General features: G+C 38.0%; 2 protein-coding genes across 2 annotated transcripts in view; one reads left to right on the top strand and one right to left on the bottom strand.

Annotated features, from left to right (window-relative positions):
* The window catches only part of Dbp45A (putative ATP-dependent RNA helicase Dbp45A), a 56,605-nt gene extending 45,409 nt beyond the window's left edge, over positions 1-11,196 (top strand). Inside the window, exon 10 of the mRNA XM_071667735.1 lies at positions 8,890-11,196. Coding sequence (XP_071523836.1) covers positions 8,890-8,918 — 29 coding nt within the window. The 3' untranslated portion in view covers positions 8,919-11,196. The remainder of the gene's footprint in view (positions 1-8,889) is intronic.
* Cul5 (cullin 5) overlaps positions 112-23,514 on the bottom strand; it is a 110,401-nt gene continuing 86,998 nt past the window's right edge. Inside the window, exons 13-17 of the mRNA XM_071667734.1 lie at positions 21,780-21,952; positions 18,595-18,756; positions 17,058-17,176; positions 8,033-8,156; positions 112-6,081 (exon numbers count right to left, since the gene is read on the bottom strand). Of these exons, the coding sequence (XP_071523835.1) occupies positions 5,887-6,081; positions 8,033-8,156; positions 17,058-17,176; positions 18,595-18,756; positions 21,780-21,952 (773 nt within the window). The 3' untranslated portion in view covers positions 112-5,886. The remainder of the gene's footprint in view (positions 6,082-8,032; positions 8,157-17,057; positions 17,177-18,594; positions 18,757-21,779; positions 21,953-23,514) is intronic.

Raw genomic sequence — 23,514 nt, 5'->3', positions numbered from 1 at the left:
AGGCGAGAGGTTGGATGTGAGTTAGCGAGACCATTTTGTCTCTTCCTGGCTAAACCTTACAAACAAATGCCAACAAGCATGAAAAAAATATTGGTATATTGCATGTACACATTTGTAATGAATTAATCATATATTTAAAATAACATCACAGCATACAACAAGATGGGAACAGCAGAAACAACACAAGACTTTAGAGGAACAAGTTTGTGGTCTGGCAGGAGTGTTATACCCTTATGTTACATTTAACTTTTTCTCATTTGTTCATTCCTTGAATGAATTCAGTAATTACTTGCAAATGGTGAAATCTATTCATCCAGGGTACCTTTAGTATTGGGTCAATGCTATAGTGAAAGTTTTACAATTGTTTTTATATTACACAAAAGTATTTGATATTTCTTGGTGCAGTATACCCACCATAAAACTACTTTCACCAATGTTCAGCAAATGCTATGTTTTTACTTTTATGTGTTCTCTTGACTCCAGAAATTCACAGAAGAAATAATTGTTATATCGGTTTTTTGGTAGAATGCCTTATTACAAGATCAGGTATAGAAATTTTCAAAACTATAATGACTTATGGTTCAGGTTCATACTGGATTGGTAATGATTGCCTATGCTCCCTTGCTGGAATACAAAATGTTGCAGGTATGAGCCAGCCAATAAAAGCACATAAGCATTCTCAGGTTCAAACATTCACTCACATTTATATATTATATGATTCCATATTTGATTTGCTTGTATTCTACCATTAAAGTTATTTCATAATTCTCAAGAAAATACAGTTTCAAGTGATAAAACTTACAATTCATGATTTACTGCTTAGCCCATAAGAAAGGAGGAGCCAGTAATGCCACAGCAAATTTTCCAAACACGGTTGAGAACTGATCTAAGTAGAGATTACAGTATGAGACAACCTTTAATATTTAATCTAAATAAAAGGAAGGCACTACATATGAAATCTTTCACTAAAGTCATGGAGTTGCACCCTTGCAGAAAATTACAGCTCTGGGTGTTCTGATGCACGGTTTAGTGCATTTAGCTCAAATTCACAAACAATGCTTTAAAAACACTTGCAAAATAATACCTTAATGTGTCAGAGATGGATGAGATGATGTGCAATAATATCACTAACACAGACCGAAAAGGTGTGCCATGGCTTTTCACAATACTAAGCTGTTTTAATCATCATATAAAGAACCAGTCATACAATTTCAAAAGACATCAAAATATGCTGAGATTGAGTGTTCAGGTAAGACCAGATGTACTAGTTACCATATACAAGCATAAACTGCACTTAAATTAAGACAGCAATTCCAAGAGCAAAGTTTAGTAATTCATTTACCATCAATAAACCATCTTTTATTTATAAAATGGGCTGTTTATTTAAAATGATCAGCTAGTCATTAGTGGCAATTATTATTTAAACTTTTCAAAGTTAAAGGCATTCCTGATATATAAATGATTTTAACGACATAAGCAATCTGAACATTAAGCTTGTGGTTTAGCATGCTGATGGCGTGACTGGCTGAAATAATTCGAAGTTTAAAAAATATATAGAATTTGTCAATTATTATTTTACAAATAATGCTATTAGTAAGCCTCACATTTATGAAAAATTCAGTCTGTATTCAGTACAAACTATGCAATTTAATTATAATACACAATTTAAGAAAATATGAATCATATAAAGATTAGCAGTGCAAACCATAACAAATTTTATAGGAGTCTGGGTCACTATGTCTCAGCACAACTCAAGCCTTGGAAATCCAACAAAAGCACCTGAAATATATGATATACAGTTCTAGATACTGATTTAGCTTGATTGGCAATGGAACAAATATTTGTGTTACAAGAAATGCTGCTACACTAAAATATAAAATTGGTTGAACTAATCCAGACACACCATGAAAACAGTAAGAGGAAGGGACCCAGTTAAAAAGGAATGGAAAGGGACAGTAATTGCAGTACATCAGTTTGAACGCCGTGAATTTAGGAGACCTAGTATGTTACAGAAAAAGAATCATTAACAAAATATTAAAAAAAAAAATTCTTTTGGCTGGTTTTCACTTCAAAACAGAATTAGAGTGTTTTAAGCTATGCTTAGGACACTAACAGTAAAAGCAAGGCTTACAGAGATTGCATAATCTTTCAATAGTGCCCAAAGTTCCAGAAGATAAGTATGAATGAGCACACAAGTTCAAGTTTTGCTCTGTCTCTTAACAAATTTCTATTTGAATGTACAGGGGCTACTTGTTTAATGTGTCCGTATTCTATATAATTCAATTTTACATGTCATAAAATTAATAAATTGATAATGCTGCCAATGAAATACCATAATATGACAGCAATAGGATGAATCTGCTTATCTCACTCTCCAGACCTGTTGTAAGTTATTATACAGAAACAAATTGTTGTACAACCATTGCACAAAATTTTCATAAAATCACATTCATTACTTTATTACAATTAATGTTAACAAACACCACACAATTTTCAGCAGTTTATAGAATTTAGAGATTAATAAGCATGTACTTATTGTAAACATGCATTAAAATGCTGAACTTTAGATTTGAAACTACATACTGGTAAAACCTATGGCATGTGCATGGAGTTTGTCTGATCATGCTATATGGATAAAATGTCAACATACAAGTGACACATTAATGCAGCACTTTTCTGCCAAATGATGTGTTTGAGCTATCAGAGATTTTCTTATTTAAAAGTGTACCAAAACCCTGCTATAATGAGTGAAAAGTGCCCAACATCCAGTAGTTATGATGGTGACAAACAAATATGGAAAAAAGTCCACCAATCTTGACATAAAACTGAATGTATTAATGCAATATAATATTAGCTGGTAAGTAAAGTACTTTAACTTAACATACGATAATAATCTTCAATGAATTATACTTGAGTAGCACACAACAGCATATGTACAAATGTCCAGAAATATTCGTCAGGAACATATCCTTTTTCTATGATATTAAATTTACAGTAAAGTTGGCCTTGTTTAAAGTAGTTTCTCTTGGAATAACTTTTCAGGCATGCACACCATACATTAAACGAGAAGCCCCTATACAGCTTTATGGTATTCAGAACTGGTGGTATGTCAGATAAGCTATAAGAGGTGCCCCTCTATCTGCTGCACTACACACCATAATTTTTCAAAAAAATAATGCAACAGGTTTTCTGAAAGTAAATAGCATAAAATTCAGACATAATGTACCTTAACATGTCTTCAATTCAGAGCACTTCTGGAATAACTAAAATTCAATACTTTTACAAAAAAAATCGCAGTTTAAGATTATACATTATAATGATGACTTCTGACATAAAATCACAACATCCTAGAATAGACTGATGTATTGTGCTGTATTATACACTGTCGAGCTAAAACCACTGGGATGGTATGATGATTTCAGATGAATTTTAAGAGGGATACAAGAAAGGAATACATTTAAAGACAGAGGGATATTCATACATGCTGCTGCTGCCCCATCCTGATTGTTCTACTATAGTTACATAACATACCAGTAAAAACCACTATGGTTCTCATAATATTTTGCCTTCTGGACAGTTGGCATTTTCAGAGGTTAGTGAATGGTAATAATATGTACATAATGACAGTGCACAAGGGCACTATTAAGGCGATGTTACAGTGATGCAACAATGGCTACTCCTTGGCCAGCTCACATTTTTCATCACATGTCAATATGACAAACGGATCATTGCAAGAGTGCTGGTGGAAGTAAAAGTTGAAAAAGGATTCATTGCAATGCTCTGCCTTTGGAGTAAATAAAGGAATTCCTCTCTAATTTTGGGTAGATAACTGTGACAGTACATCACACTATCCTCTCAAGGAGTCTGCATCTTATATAACATAAACTGCCAATTTATAATATATACTAAATATGGTCAAATATCACTCACAGTCACTCTGGTTTTAAATTATTTGTATAAACTATGAATCAGTGAATTAGCAAAACATATTGCCTACAGTTCAATAGCAGTTGCAAGTCATCCCTTTGACTTTTGCTTGCACCTCATCACAATATGCATATAAATAACAACAGCTCTGGCAGGAAGTTAAAACACTGATTTCCAAATATCTGTTCAGTGAAATGTGAAGCACCAGCAGATGAATAATACCAGCACATCATCATACTGCAGAAAGTGTAGTAATTATGCTGCCAGGAAAAACAGTTCCAGATTTTAAAAAATGGGAGCTAGTCATCTACAAACCACCAGTCACCAGTTCGTCACCACTGCAGCACACTGTATCATCAGCAGAATTTTATACTCTTCACATACTATATACATTTGTCACAGAATACACATCATAAAAACTATAAATCCATGAGAGAGTGAAATGTGACTCTTGGTATGAGACGAGAAAAAGATACTTAATGTTGGGGTTCTTGACACTGGCAGGGTGTAGCCACTTTGTATAAAACTTCTCACAAGCCCCTTTTTGTATTTTCTTTACAGGAAAATCTCGCATATTCTCCATGCAGCCCCCCCTTTTTTTATTGCCACCCAGTGTAACTAATTTTTCTTCCAAGTCAAACAAAATACACTTAATTTCATAAACAAAAAGCTAGAACCTAAAATATCTCTAATACTACGGCAACAAATCAATATGAGGACAACTGAAGAAACCAATAAAACCATGAAATATCATGCAATTAATCAATCAAATTTACTGAAAAATTGTCATCAAAGCTTCCAAACATTTTATTAAATTCTAAGGGGTATATGAGGCCCCAGAGCATACTGCATTCATAAGGAATTGTTATAAACAGGTTTTCTAGTATGCTACATGCTTAGCAAGGGATTCAGCATATTTAGGTCCCAAATACAGTAGGCTACTAACCTATGGCAGGTTCAACAAAGAAGTTAAGAATCTGTTACGTTTAAGCAAAGCAGGGAACTCATCACTGTATTTGCCTGCCATTTTCACTGAACCCCTCCCCCATCCCCAATAACCCATCCACTAGAAAACAGAGATCCACATCTTTGTAGCCTTTCCACCTCACACCAGTTGTGGTAACTCTTACTAATGTTAACTGCTAATTACAAAAAAGTAATCTAAAATAATATTAAAGCTGATAGAAACAAAAGAGGCTATGAATCATAAGAAACAAATTAGTTTCATTCTCAACTTCAATATTACCCAAAACACCAATATATAGATTAACTAAAAATCAGATTCTCTGTCTTCAATTTAAACTGGATCTTAGAAGTATCATACACAGAATTCAGTTCATCAACTGCAGCATCAGACTATTTTAGGAGCAACCTCTTTGCATCTTTCACTTTTCACGTAACTGACCTGTTTTATTAAAGACCCAGTTAACCAAACCTGTCATGTTTATTAAAAATTTCAGGTATATCTGAGAAAACTTGCAAATCCCTCGTAGTCCTATTGTCTCTATTAATCAATAATGGAATAACACAATTTCAACCTTCTATTTTTATGTGTGACTTGCAAGGGTGTAAAATTAGGAAATTAGTGGCAGTGAATTGTTATATTATTCTTTGTTTCCCTAAACACCTTAATTTCATTGGATCAGCTTCAACAAGTCACGTCACTCATGAACTTGGCTTGTGGTAGCGTCCACATCTTACCCATGCCTGTACTAGTCCTACCAAGTGTGAACCCCAACATTGGCTGCTTGCTGATATAAGAAACATTTAACTATCTGGCCAATAAGAAGTGACAAATCTTAAACTTATTTATACAGTAACAGCCACCAGACAGTAAGCAGGCAGCAGCCATTGCAACAACCATTTGGCCATGAGACTTTATATATTTACAGATGCACAATGTGCCATGAGGTTGCATGTAGAGACGGTTTTCTTTTGATATGACCAATTATTCTGTGGCTAAGCCATGTAGATGAATATGTTGATATTGTCATCATCACGTTTCATATACTTGTGTTCAATAAGCCATTCGAGCTGCTCTTTAATCAGTTTTTTACTTGGTAGGAACATATTCTTTAGCATTTCCACTAACTCTGTCTGCAGCTGTGCATTGGAGATCCTCTTCCGCATCTTCAAGATCTTTACTATTGCCTCCTGTGAAAGAATGTAGAAATTTAGTACCAACTAAATGTTCTGTATGAAGCATACTACACTCAACAACTTCATTCATAACCAGGACTACTTTATCTGATGAAACAAAACATATGTATTTTTCAATCTGAAGTTTATACTACCTTACAACGAAAAGCAAAGTATGAAAGATACTGTACTCCTCTAAAGATAAAATATGCATACCCTGAATTTATATGGTTAGTATTCTACCTTTTAGGTACTTGTCTACTACATACAATAAGCTATTCCTATACATACAACACTGGAAACTAAAGCAAAATCTCCATGAGCTGTTGATTTGGACATAATTGTACAAGACTTTTCCCGACTTATGAATTTACACATGGTCCTTCATTTGTCTTGTCCATGTTAAATCTGGTCTTCACGTGCACCTATTAAATTCCATTCACATCATAAATGTCAAATAAGCCCTGTCTGTTTCTACAAAGAGGCTTGTGATTGGTTGCAGAGATGATGGGATGCTGATATGTCAATTACAGCTTTCTGTATATAAATGATTTATGAAATTATTTTAAGTAACAACACCAACAGTCATTCAGGTACAAATACCATTATAGATAATTCATCTTTACAAAGCAATGATGAAAATCAACATATAGATGGCATATTTGTAAAATGAGTAACATTGAAAAAATTTTTGTAACGGCATATTTGACATTTCTTATGCGAACTGAGTTAAACAGTAACCTTAATCAAATATAATTTTAGTCATTCTTCTTATCAAATTATTAAATTTTGAGTCACCATCTCTTAGTAAGTACTTACCTAATAACAAAACGTTCTTACAGTTTTCTCTCTCAACATGATGTTCACACTCATATTTGCCACTTAACTTTTCAGGTGAAAACCTATAATTCACTAGGTATATACCTAAAGGTGTTAATAGACTTTACCTACAAGAGGTGATACATAACTATGGGTGTGACCAGACTCTGCCTGCAAAGGTGATACATAACTTAGGGTGTGACCAGACTCTGCCTGCAAGAGGTTATATTACAAAAGAAAAGTCATATTCAGTGAGCCTGTTTTTTCATCACTGGACAGAAAGCAATCATCTCATCAATGACCTTACTCTAAAGGAATACATCATTTCCCTGCTCAAGAGTGCAATGCAACCTTGAAGATGCAGAGGCCCTGTAAAGTGGGTCATGGGATTATATTAATATGTAACTAAGTTATGGGTTGTTCAAAGGCACAGTATGCCAAATAAAGTTGTAATGGATGCAAGACATGGCCTACATATGAGAGTGTTGGCAATGAAATATATCAAGACAATGTGTCCTGTGAGGTGGTTTGATTATGTAATAAAAAGGTAAGAGAAAGGTGTGGTAAATTAAGAGTAGTGAGGTTGAGTGATCTGAAGAGGGAGTGCTGCAATGGTTTGAATAGATGGAGAGAATGAGTAAGGAAAGGTTGAAAAAAAGTGAGGGGATAAGGAAAAAGGACAGATCAAACTGGAAATAAGAAGGATGAAGTGAAAAAGATTTTGAGTGTTTGGGGCCTGATCACACATAAAGATGAAAGACATGCATGGGAGAGTGAACTGGAGTTATGTGATATACAAGGGTTTACATACTACCAATGGAATGGACCGGGGGATATAAAGCTGTCAAGGGAAACCATGGAAAGGTTAAAGGCTTGCAGGGCTTGGTTGTGAACAGGGGGCAAAGGTTTTAGTGCATTACAAATCAAGAATGGGGTTGGGTGAATGAAGCCATTTATTCGCCTCTTATTGGCGCTACCTCTAATGCAGGAATGGAGGGGAAAATATCCAACTAAACTTTATTCTCTTTTATGATTAGTTATTTAATTGTACTGGGTTCATTATTTTATTCCATAGCCAGCAATTAATTACAATGCAACATTTCACAGGGAAATGCATGCAGTAAAATCACAGACACTAGGTACTAACCTGAGTGCGAAGTATTCTCAGCTGAACAATACCCTCATTATCCTCTTCTTTGCTCTTCTCCGTGCTCAGTTGTAGCCGCCCAATAAGATTAACTTTACCCCGTTTCTGAGGCTTCCCATTCTTACTGTTGGCATGAGATCACAACAGATAGTCTAAAAAGGAAAAATTATGCAGAAACGGTGAACTATTTACTAAAGACAAAAAACCTCCAACTCCCTCCACACACTCATCTATGAAATTACTTCCAATTCACACACAGCCCATGTCAGTACTGGTAAGACTTAGGCAGTGTGAACAGATACCTTCATGACTTCATTGCAACTTGATCTTGAGAGACAACTAAGGCTGAGAACTGAAAGATACTATCAGCACAAAAGTTTCCGGGATCTGGTCAATGGAAGGCTATGAACTCTGGGGAGGAGGGAAATAATAACATTGTAACATAGGACTTACTGCTTCTAGGGTTATCTACATGTTAAAATAAATCACTAACATTAGTCAAATACTTATAAAACTGAATACAGTTGTGCATAGTTTTTTAAAGACCAGCAACTTGAGAAAGGAGAAAGAATTCTACTTCCGTAATCCCTGCGTGTCATAGAAGGCAACTAAAAGGGCTGGAAACCCTCCCCCTCTTGTACTTCAATTTCTAAAAGAGGAAACAAAAGAAAAAGCCAGGCAGGTTGTAGCCCATACTACCTGTCATAATAGTGTTCATTTGTATCGCTTTTATTGTTTTCCCTTACTCTTCATGTGCTATGTCCTATGGGATTTTTCGAGTTTGTTTCTTATAAATGTTTCTGTTTTACGTTTCATATCCAAATTTCATTGTGCAGTTTTCTCTCTTTTTTTTGCAGATGATGCCTCTGTGGAGGCAAAAGCTTGACTGATATAAAATGGATATTTTGAACAACTGGAGTTTGAAAACCCACCTAATGGTAGAATAATCCTGAGAAAATTAGAGAACAAATGGGAACCGGTGACGGGGTTAATGGGGAGGTAATAACAAGTAGTGGTGAAGTGAGAAGGAAATGGAATGAGTGTTTTGAAGGTTTGTTGAATGTGCTTGATGATAGAGTGGCAGATATAGGGTATTTTAGTCGAGGTGGTGTGCGAAGTGAGAGGGTCAGGGAGAATGGTTTGGTGAACAGAGAAGAGGTAGCGAAAGCATTGTGGAAAATGAAAGCCGGCAGGTTTGGATGGTATTGCAGTGGAATATATTAAAAAAGGAGTATGTACGGTTCATGGTGAAGTGCCTGAGGATTGGTGGAATGCATGCATAAAGCCATTATACAAAGGCAAAGGGGTTAAAGGTGAATGTTCAGATTATAGAGGTGTAAGTTTGTTGAGTATTCTTGGGAAATTATATGAGAGGGTATTGACTGCGCGGGTAAAGGCATGTACAGAGCATCAGACTGGGGAAGAGCAGTGTGGTTTTAGAAGTGGTAGATGTGTGGATCAAGTGTTTGCTTTGAAGAATGTATGTGAGAAATACTTAGAAAAACAGATGGATTTTTATGTAGCATTTATAGATCTGGAGAAGGCATATGACAGAGATTATAGGGATGCTTTACGGAAGGTATGGAGAGTATATGGTGTGGGAGGTAAGTTGCTAGAAGCAGTGAAAAGTTTTCATCAAGGATGTAAGGCATGTGTTCGAGTAGGAAGAGAGGAAAGTGATTAGTTCTCAGCGAATGTTGGTTTGCAGCAGGGGTGTGTGATGTCTCCATGGTTGTTTAATTTGTTTAAGGATGGGGTTGTTAGGGAGGTGAATGCAAGAGTTTTAAAAAGAGGGGCAAGTATGCATTCTGTTTTGGATGAGAGAGCTTGGGAAGTGAGTAAGTTGTTGTTCGCTGTTGATACAGCACTGGTGGCTGATTCGGGTGAGAAATTGCTGAAGCTGGTGACTGAGTCTGGTAAAGTGTGTGAAAGAGGAAAGCTGAGAGTAAATGTGAATAAGAGCAAGGTTATTAGGTACAGTAGGGTTGACGGACAGGTCAATTGGGAGGCAAGTTTGAATGGAGAAAAACTGGAAGAAGTGAAGTGTTTTAGATATCTGGGAGTGGATTTGGCAGTGGATGGAACCATGGAAGCAGAAGTGAATCATACAGTGGGGGACGGGACGAAAGTTGTGGGAGCGTTGAAAAATGTGTGGATGTCGAGAACGTTAATCTTGGAAAGCAAAAAAGGGTATGTTTGAAGGAATAGTGGTTCCAACAATGTTATATGGTTGTAAGGTGTGGGCTATAGATAAAGTTGTGCAGAGGAGGGTGGGTGTGCTGGAAATGAGATATCTGAGGACAATATGTGGTTTGATCGAGTAAGTAATGAAAGGGTAAGAGAATGTATGGTAATAAAAAGAGTGTGGTTGAGAGAGCAGAAGAGGGTGTTTTGAATGGTTTGGTCACATGGAGAGAATGAGTGAGGAACAATTGACAAAGAGGATATATGTGTTAGATGTGGAGGGAACGAGGAGAAGTGGGAGACCAAATTGGAGGTGGAAAGATGGAGTGAAAAAGCTCTTGAGTGATCGGGGCTTGAACATGCAGGAGGGTGAAAGGCGTGCAAGGAATAGAGTGAACTGGAACGATGTGGTATACCGGGGTTGACGTGCTGTCAATGGATTGAACCAGGGCATGTGAAGCGTCTGGGGTAAACCATGGAAAGTTCTGTGGGGCCTGGATGTGGAAAGGGAGCTGTGGTTTCGGTGCATTATACATGACAGCTAGAGACTGAGTGTGAACGAATGGGGCCTTTGTTGTCTTTTCCTAGCGCTACCTCGCACACATGCTGGGGGAGGAGGTTGTTATTTCATGTGTGGCGGGGTGGCGACAGGAATAAGGGCAGACAGTATGAATTATGTACATGTGTATGTATATGTATATGTCTGTGTGTGTATATATATATATATATATATATATATATATATATATATATATATATATATATATATATATTTTTTCATACTATTCGCCATTTCCCACGTTTGCGAGGTAGCGTTAAGAACAGAGGACTGGGCCTTAGAGGGAAAATCCTCACCTGGCCCCCTTCTCTGTTCCTTCTTTTGGAAAATAAAAAAAAAACGAGAGGGGAGGATTTCCAGCCACCCGCTCCCTCCCCTTTTAGTCGCCTTCTACGACACGCAGGGAATACGTGGGAAGTATTTTGCTTTGTCGCTGTCTCCCGCGTTTGCGAGGTAGCGCAAGGAAACAGACGAAAGAAATGGCCCAACCCACCCCCATACACATGTATATACATATGTCCACACATGCAAAATATACATACCTACACAGCTTTCCATGGTTTACCCCAGACGCTTCACATTCACTCTATTCCTTGCCCTCCTTTCACCCTCCTACATGTTCAGGCTCCGATCACACAAAATCTTTTTCACTCCATCTTTCCACCTCCAATTTGGTCTCCCTCTTCTCCTCGTTCCCTCCACCTCCGACACATATATCCTCTTGGTCAATCTTTCCTCACTCATTCTCTCCATGTGCCCAAACCATTTCAAAACACCCTCTTCTGCTCTCTCAACCACGCTCTTTTTATTTCCACACATCTCTCTTACCCTTATGTTACTTACTCGATCAAACCACCTCACACGACACATTGTCCTCAAACATCTCATTTCCAGCACATCCATCCTCCTGCGCACAACTCTATCCATAGCCCACGCCTCGCAACCATACAACATTGTTGGAAACACTATTCCTTCAAACATACCCATTTTTGCTTTCCAAGATAATGTTCTCGACTTCCACACATTCTTCAAGGCTCCCAGAATTTTCGCCCCCTCCCCCACCCTATGATCCACTTCCGCTTCCATGGTTCCATCCGCTGCCAGATCCACTCCCAGACATCTAAAACACTTGAGATGTATAGGTATGTATATGTGCATGTGTGGACGTGTATGTATATACATGTGTATGTAGGTGGGTTGGGCCATTCTTTCGTCTGTTTCCTTGCACTATCTCGCTAACGCAGCAGACGGACAAAGTATAATAAACAAATAAAGAATATATATATATATATATATATATATATATATTTCAGAAGTGGTAGAGGATGTGTGGATCAGGTGTTTGCTTTGAAGAATGTATGTGAGAAATACTTAGAAAAGCAAATGGATTTGTATGTAGCATTTATGGATCTGGAGAAGGCATATGATAGAGTTGATAGAGATGCTCTGTGGAAGGTATTAAGAATATATGGTGTGGGAGGCAAGTTGTTAGAAGCAGTGAAAAGTTTTTATTGAGGATGTAAGGCATGTGTACGTGTAGGAAGAGAGGAAAGTGATTGGTTCTCAGTGAATGTAGGTTTGTGGCAGGGGTGTGTGATGTCTCCATGGTTGTTTAATTTGTTTATGGATGGGGTTGTTAGGGAGGTGAATGCAAGAGTTTTGGAAAGAGGGGCAAGGATGAAGTCTGTTGGGGATGAGAGAGCTTGGGAAGTGAGTCAGTTGTTGTTCGCTGATGATACAGCGCTGGTGGCTGATTCATGTGAGAAACTGCAGAAGCTGGTGACTGAGTTTGGTAAAGTGTGTGAAAGAGGAAAGTTAAGAGTAAATGTGAAAAAGAGCAAGGTTATTAGGTACAGTAGGGTTGAGGGTCAAGTCAATTGGGAGGTGAGTTTGAATGGAGAAAAACTGGAGGAAGTGAAGTGTTTTAGATATCTGGGAGTGGATCTGGCAGCGGATGGAAACATGGAAGCGGAAGTGGATCATAGGGTGGGGGAGGGGGCGAAAATTCTGGGAGCCTTGAAGAATGTGTGGAAGTCGAGAACATTATCTCGGAAAGCAAAAATGGGTATGTTTGAAGGAATAGTGGTTCCAACAATGTTGTATGGTTGCGAGGCGTGGACTATGGATAGAGTTGTGCGCAGGAGGATGGATGTGCTGGAAATGAGATGTTTGAGGACAATGTGTGGTGTGAGGTGGTTTGATCGAGTAAGTAACGTAAGGGTAAGAGAGATGTGTGGAAATAAAAAGAGCGTGGTTGAGAGAGCAGAAGAGGATGTTTTCAAATGGTTTGGTCACATGGAGAGAATGAGTGAGGAAAGATTGACCAAGAGGATATATGTGTCGCAGGTGGAGGGAACGAGGAGAAGAGGGAGACCAAATTGGAGGTGGAAAGATGGAGTGAAAAAGATTTTGTGTGATCGGGGCCTGAACATGCAGGAGGGTGAAAGGAGGGCAAGGAATAGAGTGAATTGGAGCGATGTGGTATACCGGGGTTGACGTGCTGTCAGTGGATTGAATCAAGGCATGTGAAGTGTCTGGGGTAAACCATGGAAAGCTGTGCAGGTATGTATATTTGCATGTGTGGACGTATGTATATACATGTGTATGGGGGTGGGTTGGGCCATTTCTTTCGTCTGTTTCCTTGCGCTACCTCGCAAACGCAGGAGACAGCGACAAAGTATAATAAAAAATAAATAATAATATAATAATAATATATATATATATATATATATATATATATATATATATATATATATATATATATATATATATATATATATATATATCATGGTGGCTGATTCAAGTGAGAAACTGCAGAAGCTGGGGACTGACTTTGGAAAAGTGTGTGAAAGGAGAAAGTTCAGAGTAAATGTGAATAAGAGCACGGTTATTGGGTTCAGTAGGGTTGAGGGACACGTTAACAGGGATGTAAGTTTGAAAAAACTGGAGGAAGAGAAGTGTTTAACATACCTAGGAGTGGACTTAGCAGTGGATGGAACCATGGAAGTAGAAGTGAGTCACAGGGCAGGGGAGGGGGCAAAGGTTCTGGGAGTGATGAAGAATGTGTGGAAGGAAAGAGCATTACCTCAGAGAGCAAAAATGGGTATGTTTGAAGGAATAGTAATTCAAACAATGTTATATGGTTGCGAGGTATGGGTTATAGATAGGGTTGTACGGAGAAGGGTGGATGTGCTGGATATGAAATGTTTGAGGACACAGTGTGGTGTAAGGTGGTTTGATCGAGAAAGTAATGAAAGGGTAAGAGAGATGTGTGGAAATAAAAAGAGTGTAGTTGAGAGAGTAGAAGAGGGTGTGTTAAAATGGCTTGGACATATGGAGAGAACAAGTAAGGAAAAATTGACAAAGAGGATATATGTGTCAGAGGTGGAGGAAACAAGGACAAGCAGGAGACCAAATTGGAGGTGTAAGTATGAAGTGATAAAAGATTTTGAGCAACAGGAGTCTGAATAACAGGAGGGTGAGATGCGTGCAAAGAATAGAGTGAATTGGAACAATGTGGTACACCGGGGCTGATAAGCTGTCAATGGATTTAACCAGGGCATATTAAACGTCTGAGGTAAACCATGACAAGGTCTGAGTCCTGAATGTGGTCTGGGAGCTGTAATTTTGGTGCATTACACATAACAGCTAGAAACTGAGGGTGCATATGAATGTGGCCATTTTGTCTGTTTTCCTGGTGCTACCTGGGGGTGGGTGGGTGGGGGGTTAGTAGCAGCAGCAATGCCATTTCTTGCGGGGCAGGGCAGTGACAGGAATAGATGAAGGCAAGCAAGTATGAATATGTACATGTGTATATAAGCATATGTCTGTGTATGTGTATGTATGTATATGTTGATATGTATAAGGGTGTCTATGTATATAAACACTTGATCCACATATCCTCTACCACTTCTGAAACTACACTGCTCTTCCCCAATTTGATGCTCAGTACAAGCCTTCACCCTCTCAATCAATACCCTCCCATACAATTTCCCATGAATCCTCAACAACAAACTTATGCCTCTGTAGTTTGAACACTCACCTTTATCCCCTTTGCCTTTGTACAATGGCACTATGCATGCATGATCCATGCATACATTGAATACCCTTACCAACCAATCAACAACACAGTCACCTTCTTTCTTAATAAACTCTACTGCAATACCCAAGGTATACATAAGGTAAGGCAACATAAGTGGGATGATTAGTTTAAAATAAAACTACTGGAAGGTCCAATGCTGACTGAGAAAGCTACAAATTCTTATAACTGAGTGTACCTGATGGACAAATGTGTATATTCTGATGACTGGCTGGCTTGTTTTAACCCTTTTAGTGGTATGGACATCAATATACTTGATGTAGCAATGTGCTATGAACAGCAATCTACATATATAATTTCTCACCACAAATTGAAATATGAGCATACTGTTAGCTCTGCCTGCTTATCACTGAAGGCAGCCCAAAAAATGGATGGGTCACTACAGCTGCCTGGAGGACTTATCATGTTGCTAGAAAACACAAGTGGCAGGTATGTATTTGTGATTTTTGCCCATATTTTGCTCTTATAATGACATTTAAGAAGTGTCTAAATGATATTGCTGAGGGCAGTGGTGAGAAGGGGAAGCATGTTACAAGTAAAAAAGAGGCAATGTGTTGAAATTCTATCAATATCAGATGAGGGCAAATCTGCCTCATTTGAAGTAGCTTTATGGTGACAGTCAGAGAACCTTAAATAGAAGGATGGAGTGATAAAGATTTTGAGTGCTCGGGGCCTGAATATGTAGGAAGGTGAAAGGCATGCATGGGATAAAGTGAATTTGAGCAATGTGGTATACATGGGGCAACATGCTGACATGCAGTCGGTAGAAACTGGCAGGCATAGTAGGCAGCCAATGACTAGGGAGGTATATTACCAAAGCAATCCACTTTGGTATTGGGAGGGTTAAGGATGGTTATGTAATGAGTCAGCACTTCAGTGGTTGCCAAGTTGAACTCCTCTGACAGGTAGATGTCTTTTCTTTCTGCTTCACCCACACATGGACTACCGGCATTCTGTCCACAAACATACAATCTCTCCTTGTCGTGCAGAATACTTGACAACACCTAACTCACACAGGCCATTATTGTAGCTCTAGATTTTCCTGTGATGAGCACTATGCGCCAACACTGCCTTTTTGAAAAATGGCAGGAGCAGTAGATAGAAGTATAAGGTAGGAGCATTCAGACTGAAATATTAGGTTGTAGTAGCAGGTAGGAGTATTAGGTAGAATTAGTCAGTAGAAACTTGAGGTAGGAGCCTCTGCAAACACAATGCTAGAGTTGCCTTCTGCCAGTGGACTGTTAAGGGTGAGGCACTAAAGGCTAAGAAGCAGCACTGGAGTTCAATAGTTATGGAGGATGAGGCACTAAAGGCTAAGAAGCAGCACTGGAGTTCAATAGTTATGGGAACTATATTGCTGTGGCCACCCCCTTGAGGGAGTTGGAACTGGCATCAGAGCTGTAGATAGATTAGGAACTTGCTAAATCTGTGGTGCATACCCCTACCTCACCATCCCATCCTTACTTGGGGTTGGCCTATCTGGTAAATATATTTCTTCTTAAGTACAACTGCTTATTCTTAAATCAGAATGAAAAAACAATAGTTTTGATAGATTTTCTGTGCCTTGTTATATATATATATATATAAAAGTTATGAAATATAAGTTTATGTAACTTGCATATACAAGACTGGACAATTTTGTAGAAAATGTTTCCCTAAAATTAATTCTAAGAAATTATTTTTTTCTATTTTAGCACAACAGGGAAACTGAAAAAAATCACATGCACAATAAATAGGTTAAGCTCCACGTGGCATTTGATGGATTAGTGTAATCAGTGAGCAAAAATTGACTGATCATATGGCTACTGAAAAATGCTCATGTATCCACTTCTTTGACCAACAATATGAATTAATATATTAGTATTATATGACCATGGGAAGATTCCTGACTCAGTAAATGTCACATGACCATTTCCGTAGATAATACAAATGTGTGTGAAGTAATGTCCTTACACTTTTGTGCATGGTCAGCAGTCTAAATGACAGTAAGGAAAGCTTTTCAAAGTACGTGTGGGTTTCTTTTTTTTTGTACTTAAGGCTCCAGTCAAGGACGAAAGTCCACATCTGGGCTAGAATATGTGACCTTGTAAATTCTATAAATTCTCAGCATTTTCCTCAAAATTGTGAATTAAGGGTGAAAAGTGGGAAAGCATATGTGGAACATCATCTCAGGCAATACTCACATTGGGGCGAACTCTTGGTTGACCCAGAAGAGAGTGTTTTCAGTGAAATCTTTGGGAGATGTCACCTCACCAGACATACTGAGAACTTGACGTTTCATTTTTGGGAATGCTACCAATGACTGATTGAGGGAGAGAAAATGTGATGATTAAATTATGAGCACAATATAAACCATTTGAGAAATTACTAACAAATCTATCATCCCTTAAACCAGTTAACGCAGATGCAATTGTCAAAAACTCTCCCCATACAGTACAAATGGGTACTGTAATAACTAATTCATGACTGACCCTGATCTTTTTCTCATACAATAAAGATCACTAGCATTGGTACAAACTACCTGGACTTAACATTTTTACATACAAGGAGAGCTAAACTAGTCAAACATTCAGTCTCTTCTTTTCTCCATATAGGGAGTCCTGCACTTGTCCACATCCATTTTTTTTCCCAAACCTGCAGTCTATCATAAGTCCAATATTCCTTTACCATACATATGGAACCTTGAAAAAATTCATTTGATCTGATTTTCTAGAATTTTCTAACACTATCTTTAACTTGCTTGATCTATCATGAGCTGCAAAAAGGGAATTTATTTGGTCATTTCTAATTTTTGGTCTATATCGCACACATCAAGTACCTCATTTCCCCTCTGAGATGCACAATGATCCATGCTAAATCTGTACTGAAGATTAAAGTCAATCAGCACTTCTACACTTATCCACACTATTACCTCAATCATTCATTATTTCACAAACTCAAGTGTTTGCACTTTGATTTTTCCCTGCACCTCATCTAATCAACCATTTACTTCAAAATTATTTTTACTTGCCCATATCACTCTTAACATGCTATCTCATACTTTATAAATGACAGCCAGCTTTAATACCAATATTATTTACTTCATTCTCTCAAAACTTTCTCACATCCTACTCAGATGGGCTCTACAATTTATTCTGGCATCTCTTCTTTTAATATACAATTAAAAATATCCTTGAACCTCCCAAGACATTAGTCATCATATATCAATTCTAAAAATTCATAATATACTTTTTTCCTGTTTTTAGTTTACTCCACAAAATCAATAATTTTACTTGTCATTTATCTAACATCCAGGGCTTCTATATTTTTTTTCTCATGGCCTACTTCACATTCTTTCTTATCAAAACTTTAATCATATATATAGTTTTTGGATACTTTTGCCACACTTCCTCTTCAAGTTCTCTATAACTCCTCGCCTATTCTCTGATTCTGATTCTTCTGCAAGTAAGAGTATACTTTCTTTTACACCTTTCATTTCAACTTTTTCTTTCTTCCCCTATTCCACATATTACCTACACTATGCCAACAGCCAAATCTCTGCACCACTTCCATATCTCACTAACTTATCTTTTAGCACCAAACTAATCACCTCTGTCTATCATTTCCTTCTTTTCTTTATTTTCTTCCTTCTCTATACCAAACTGAGGTTAAGGCAAATATGTACAGATGAACTATAAAGGACAAACAGATATTAAATAATTATCATCACAAGCAATCTACCCATAATGTCCGTCGTAACTCAGGATCAGGAAGCTCAGTGGCAAGGCGAAGATTGTCAAAAGAAATCTTGTCGTGCGTCCGCTGATTCCAAGCAAACATTACAGCCATTTGAAAGGTGGTTACATCCAGGTCATATCGTCCCATGTTGTTGGAAAATGTGATCTGTTGGGAAAGGACACCAAGAAGTTAACATCACATTAAAAAATATTGTGCATTATCAAGACCTTAATAACAATGACCAATTAATACTAATGTTCAACACATAACCTAATTCACAATCTCAATCACAGTTAGACATATCAGATTACAAACACCAATATCAATGTCCTTTTGCCAGTACAAACAGCTGTTATGAGAATAAAATGATACTTTACCTTAGTATCATCAATAATATGCCAGCGTAAACCCTTGTTATAATGGCTATAACACAGAGGTTTTCGGATGAGAAGAAACAATGTCAGTTAGAAGAAAGTGCTGATAGTAATATTAGAGCTTGCAAAAGAGACTTTTTGCATGGAGAAATATCAAGAGAGACTGAGTGTAGAATGGCAAAAGATGAGAATAAATGAAGCAAGGGGAGTGGTTGAGGAAAGGGAGGTATTTTAGGAAACAGAACAGGCTAATCAGCCTGTACTGCTTCCTTAAATATTAAAGGGTAGAGTGGTGGGATGAAAAAGTAAAGCTAAAAGACTAAAGAAAGGTGTCTAGGCAGTACTTACAAGGAAGGAGTGCAAATGATTGGGGATGTATCAGAGAAAGTGGCAGGAAGTTGAGAGGAAGGGGAAGGGGTTGAAAAAGAAGGCATATGAGAGTTGGGGTGAGCAAATATCAGAAAACTTTAATAATAATATGTTCTGGAAGGTTGATAATGTGCAAAAACAAGAGAACAAATAGGAATATCGGTGAAAGGGGCAAAAGGGGAAGTGGTAACAGGTAGTGATAAAGTGAGGAGGATAAGGAGTAAGTATTTTGAAGGTCTGTTAAGAGTTTGATGATAGGGTGGTACATGGAGGGTGTTTGGGTTGGGGTGGTATGTGAGGCAAGAGTCATGGAGAAATGTCTGATTAAGAGAAAAGAGGGGATGAAAGCCTAACATAGGATGAAATGCAGCAAGGTGGCAGTATTGGTTAGTATTGCAATTGAATTTACAAATAAAGGGGGTGAATGTTGTAAATTGGTTGTTAAGAATTTTCAACGAATGTATGGATCATGGTGAGGTGCCTAAGGATTGGCAGAATGCATGTTTGGTGCTCATGTATAAAGACATGGGGTATAAAGACGAGTATCTAGTAAGTTGTATGAGAGGTTATTGAGTGAGAAGATGAGGGCATGTACTGAGCATCAGATTGAGGAGGTGCAGTGTGGTTTCAGAAGTGGTTGACAATGTGTAGATCAGACATTTGCTTGAAAGAATGTGTGTAAGAAATACTTCAAGAAACAGATGGATCTGTATGTGGCATTCATGGATCTGGAGAAAGCATATGACAGAATTAGTAGTGATGTCATGTGAAATGTCTTAAGAATATACGGCATGGGAGGAAAGCTCCAACAAGCAGTGAGAAATTTTTATCAAGGATGTAGGGGATGTATACAAGTAGGAAGAAGAGAGTGAATTTTTCCAAGAGCAGGTTGGTGTGCTTAATGGGTGTTTGATGTCAACATGATTGTTCAATTTGTTCAAGGATAGGGTGGTGAGAGAGTTAAATGTGAAAATCTTGGAGAGATGAGTGAGTATACAATCTTTGGGGGATGAGAAAGCCTGGGACTTGAGTCATTTGCTGTTTGCTAATGATACAGCACTTGTGGCAGATTTGATTGAGAAATTGCAGAAGTTGGTGACTAAGTTGGGAAGAGTGTGTGAAAGGAGGAAGTTGAGGGAAAATGTGAATAAAAGCAAGGTTATTAGGTAGAGCAGGGATTAAGGACAAGTTAGTTGGAATGTCAGTTTGAATGAAGAACTGGAGGAGGGGAAGTGTTTTAGATACCTGGCAGAGAATGGATCCATGGAAGCAGAAGAAAGTCATGGGTGAGTTGGGGGAAAAGGCTTTGGGAACACTGAAAAATGTCTGGAGAGAAAATGTTATCTGGAAGGGCAAATATGCATATGTTTGAAGGTACACTAGTCCCATCACTACTGTACGGATGCTAGGCATGGACTATAGATAAGGCTGTTTGGAGGAGGAGGGATGTGTTGGGAATTAATTGTCTGAGGACAATAAGTGATGGAAGGCAGTTTGATCAAGTAAGTAATGAAAGGGTAAGTGTGAGGTGTGGTGATAAAATGTGTAGTTGAGAAAGCTGAAGAGATTGTGCTGAAATGGTTTGGACATATGGAAAGCATGAGTGAGGAAAGGTTGAGAAAGAGGATATATGTCAGAAGTGGGGGTAACAAGGATAAACAGGTACCAAACTGGAGATGGAAGGACTGCGAGAAAAACATTTTGAATGACTGGGGACTGAACATGCAGAAGAGTGAAAGGCTTGCAAGGGATTAGGCAAACTGGAACGATGCGGTATACTGGGATCAACAAACTGTCAATAGACTGAACCAAGGCATGTGAGGCATCTGGGTAAACCACAGAACGGTCTGTGGGGACTGGATGTTGACAGGGAGCTGTTGTTTTGCTGTGTCACACATGACAGCTAAAGAATGGATGTGAGTGGATACAGCCTTTCTTTTCTTATTCCTGGTGCCACATCATTGTATACATTTGTTTAAAATAAACCTCATCATATACAAGTTATGTGATGCTAGTTGTGATAACAGATGCTTGTCGTGTGCAACCTAAGCATACTTAAAAGGATGGCTGGGCACAAGGTCAGCACAAAAATAATGTGCTCAAATGTCTATAGAATGGGTAAAAAAGTTTGCCAAAAGATTATATCACAGTAGCTTTCTCTTAGTTTTCCAACTTTAAGCAATATCTATACAAAGCACCATCCTTTGCACTAACAACTGAGTCATACATGTGGGAACTTACTGAACACTGGAACACAAAGTGCATGAAAGATCAAGCTAATATCACTATATGGTTGGGAAAAGATTTGCAAAAGCTCAAAAACTTTTGAGATTAACCTTCACAAACAAGCTTAATAAATACATTTGATACAATTACTAAATACACATTGATGAATAAATAAGAAATAGTATTGAGGAAGAAGCTTCTGAGTACATAAATACTTACTGTGCCATTTGACATGTGATGATGCCACTGAAGCTTGCGTCCTGAATGTTTCTTCCGATAGAAGTCTTCAACTTCAGGTATGAAGTCCTCTAGCTCCATGGGTAAGCTGACTGCTACTCGATCACTACCTCTTGCCCATGCCCCGGCATTCAATATTTTTATATTAAGATTATCTAAGAATAAGAAAGAAAAAAAATGATTGAAAAGATATCAACACTCAAACATCCTGTATCCTTAAATCATAGATACCGTATATTGCCTCTAAATAACTGTCCTTTACGTAATGGGGCTGTGTACTAGTAGCAGCTGTACATCATAATACATATCACAATAGGTACCACATATATACTCTAAGTACTGGGGCTGTGCACAGGCAGCAGCTGCAAATCACATTTTATAACACAATATGTGATGCAGTATGTACAACAAATAGCAGTTTAAGTTTTGGAGCTGTGTTCTGGTAGCAGCTGTTGAATATATACATCAAAATAACTGTGACAATATGTACCATAAATAAGTACTGAGCTGTGAACTGGTAGCAGGTGATGATCATACAAAATATCACACTATCTACAATGCAATATGTTATTCTATAGAGATACGATGCAATACATATCACAAATATTGTTTATGTTTCAATTTTTTTCAAACAACCCAACAAACTTGCATATGTGGTGTAATTTATGTTGAAACATCGATTTATTTATTTGTTTTGCTTTGTCGTTGTCTCCTGCACTAGCAAGGTAGCGCAAGGAAACAGACGAAAGAATGGCCCAACCCACCTACATACACATGTATATACATACACGTCCACACACGCAAATATACATACCTATACATCTCAATGTATACATATACATACACACAGACATATACATATATACACATGCTTGAATAGTGCCATTGTACAAAGGCAAAGGGGATAAGAGTGAGTGCTCAAATTACAGAGGTATAAGTTTGTTGAGTATTCCTGGTAAATTATATGGGAGGGTACTGATTGAGAGGGTGAAGGCATGTACAGAGCATCAGATTGGGGAAGAGCAGTGTGGTTTCAGAAGTGGTAGAGGATGTGTGGATCAGGTGTTTGCTTTGAAGAATGTATGTGAGAAATACTTAGAAAAGCAAATGGATTTGTGTGTAGCATTTATGGATCTGGAGAAGGCATATGATAGAGTTGATAGAGATGCTCTGTGGAAGGTATTAAGAATATATGGTGTGGGAGGCAAGTTGTTAGAAGCAGTGAAAAGTTTTTATCGAGAATGTAAGGCATGTGTACGTGTAGGAAGAGAGGAAAGTGATTGGTTCTCAGTGAATCTAGGTTTGCGGCAGGGGTGTGTGATGTCTCCATGGTGTTTAATTTGTTTATGGATGGGGTTGTTAGGGAGGTGAATGCAAGAGTTTTGGAAAGAGGGGCAAGTATGCAGTCTGTTGGGGATGAGAGAGCTTGGGAAGTGAGTCAGTTGTTGTTCGCTGATGATACAGCGCTGGTGGCTGATTCATGTGAGAAACTGCAGAAGCTTGTGACTGAGTTTGGTAAAGTGTGTGAAAGAAGAAAGTTAAGAATAAATGTGAATAAGAGCAAGGTTATTAGGTACAGTAGGGTTGAGGATCAAGTCAATTGGGAGGTAAGTTTGAATGGAGAAAAACTGGAGGAAGTGAAGTATTTTAGATATCTGGGAGTGGATCTGGCAGCGGATGGAACCATGGAAGCAGAAGTGAATCATAGGGTGGGGGA

Source organism: Panulirus ornatus, chromosome 12 (assembly GCF_036320965.1).
Source record: "Panulirus ornatus isolate Po-2019 chromosome 12, ASM3632096v1, whole genome shotgun sequence".
In the NCBI taxonomy this organism is placed as follows: Eukaryota; Metazoa; Arthropoda; class Malacostraca; order Decapoda; family Palinuridae; genus Panulirus; species Panulirus ornatus.
The sequence above is the reverse complement of the archived record's forward strand: the minus strand, read 5'-3'. Positions and strand labels throughout refer to the sequence as shown.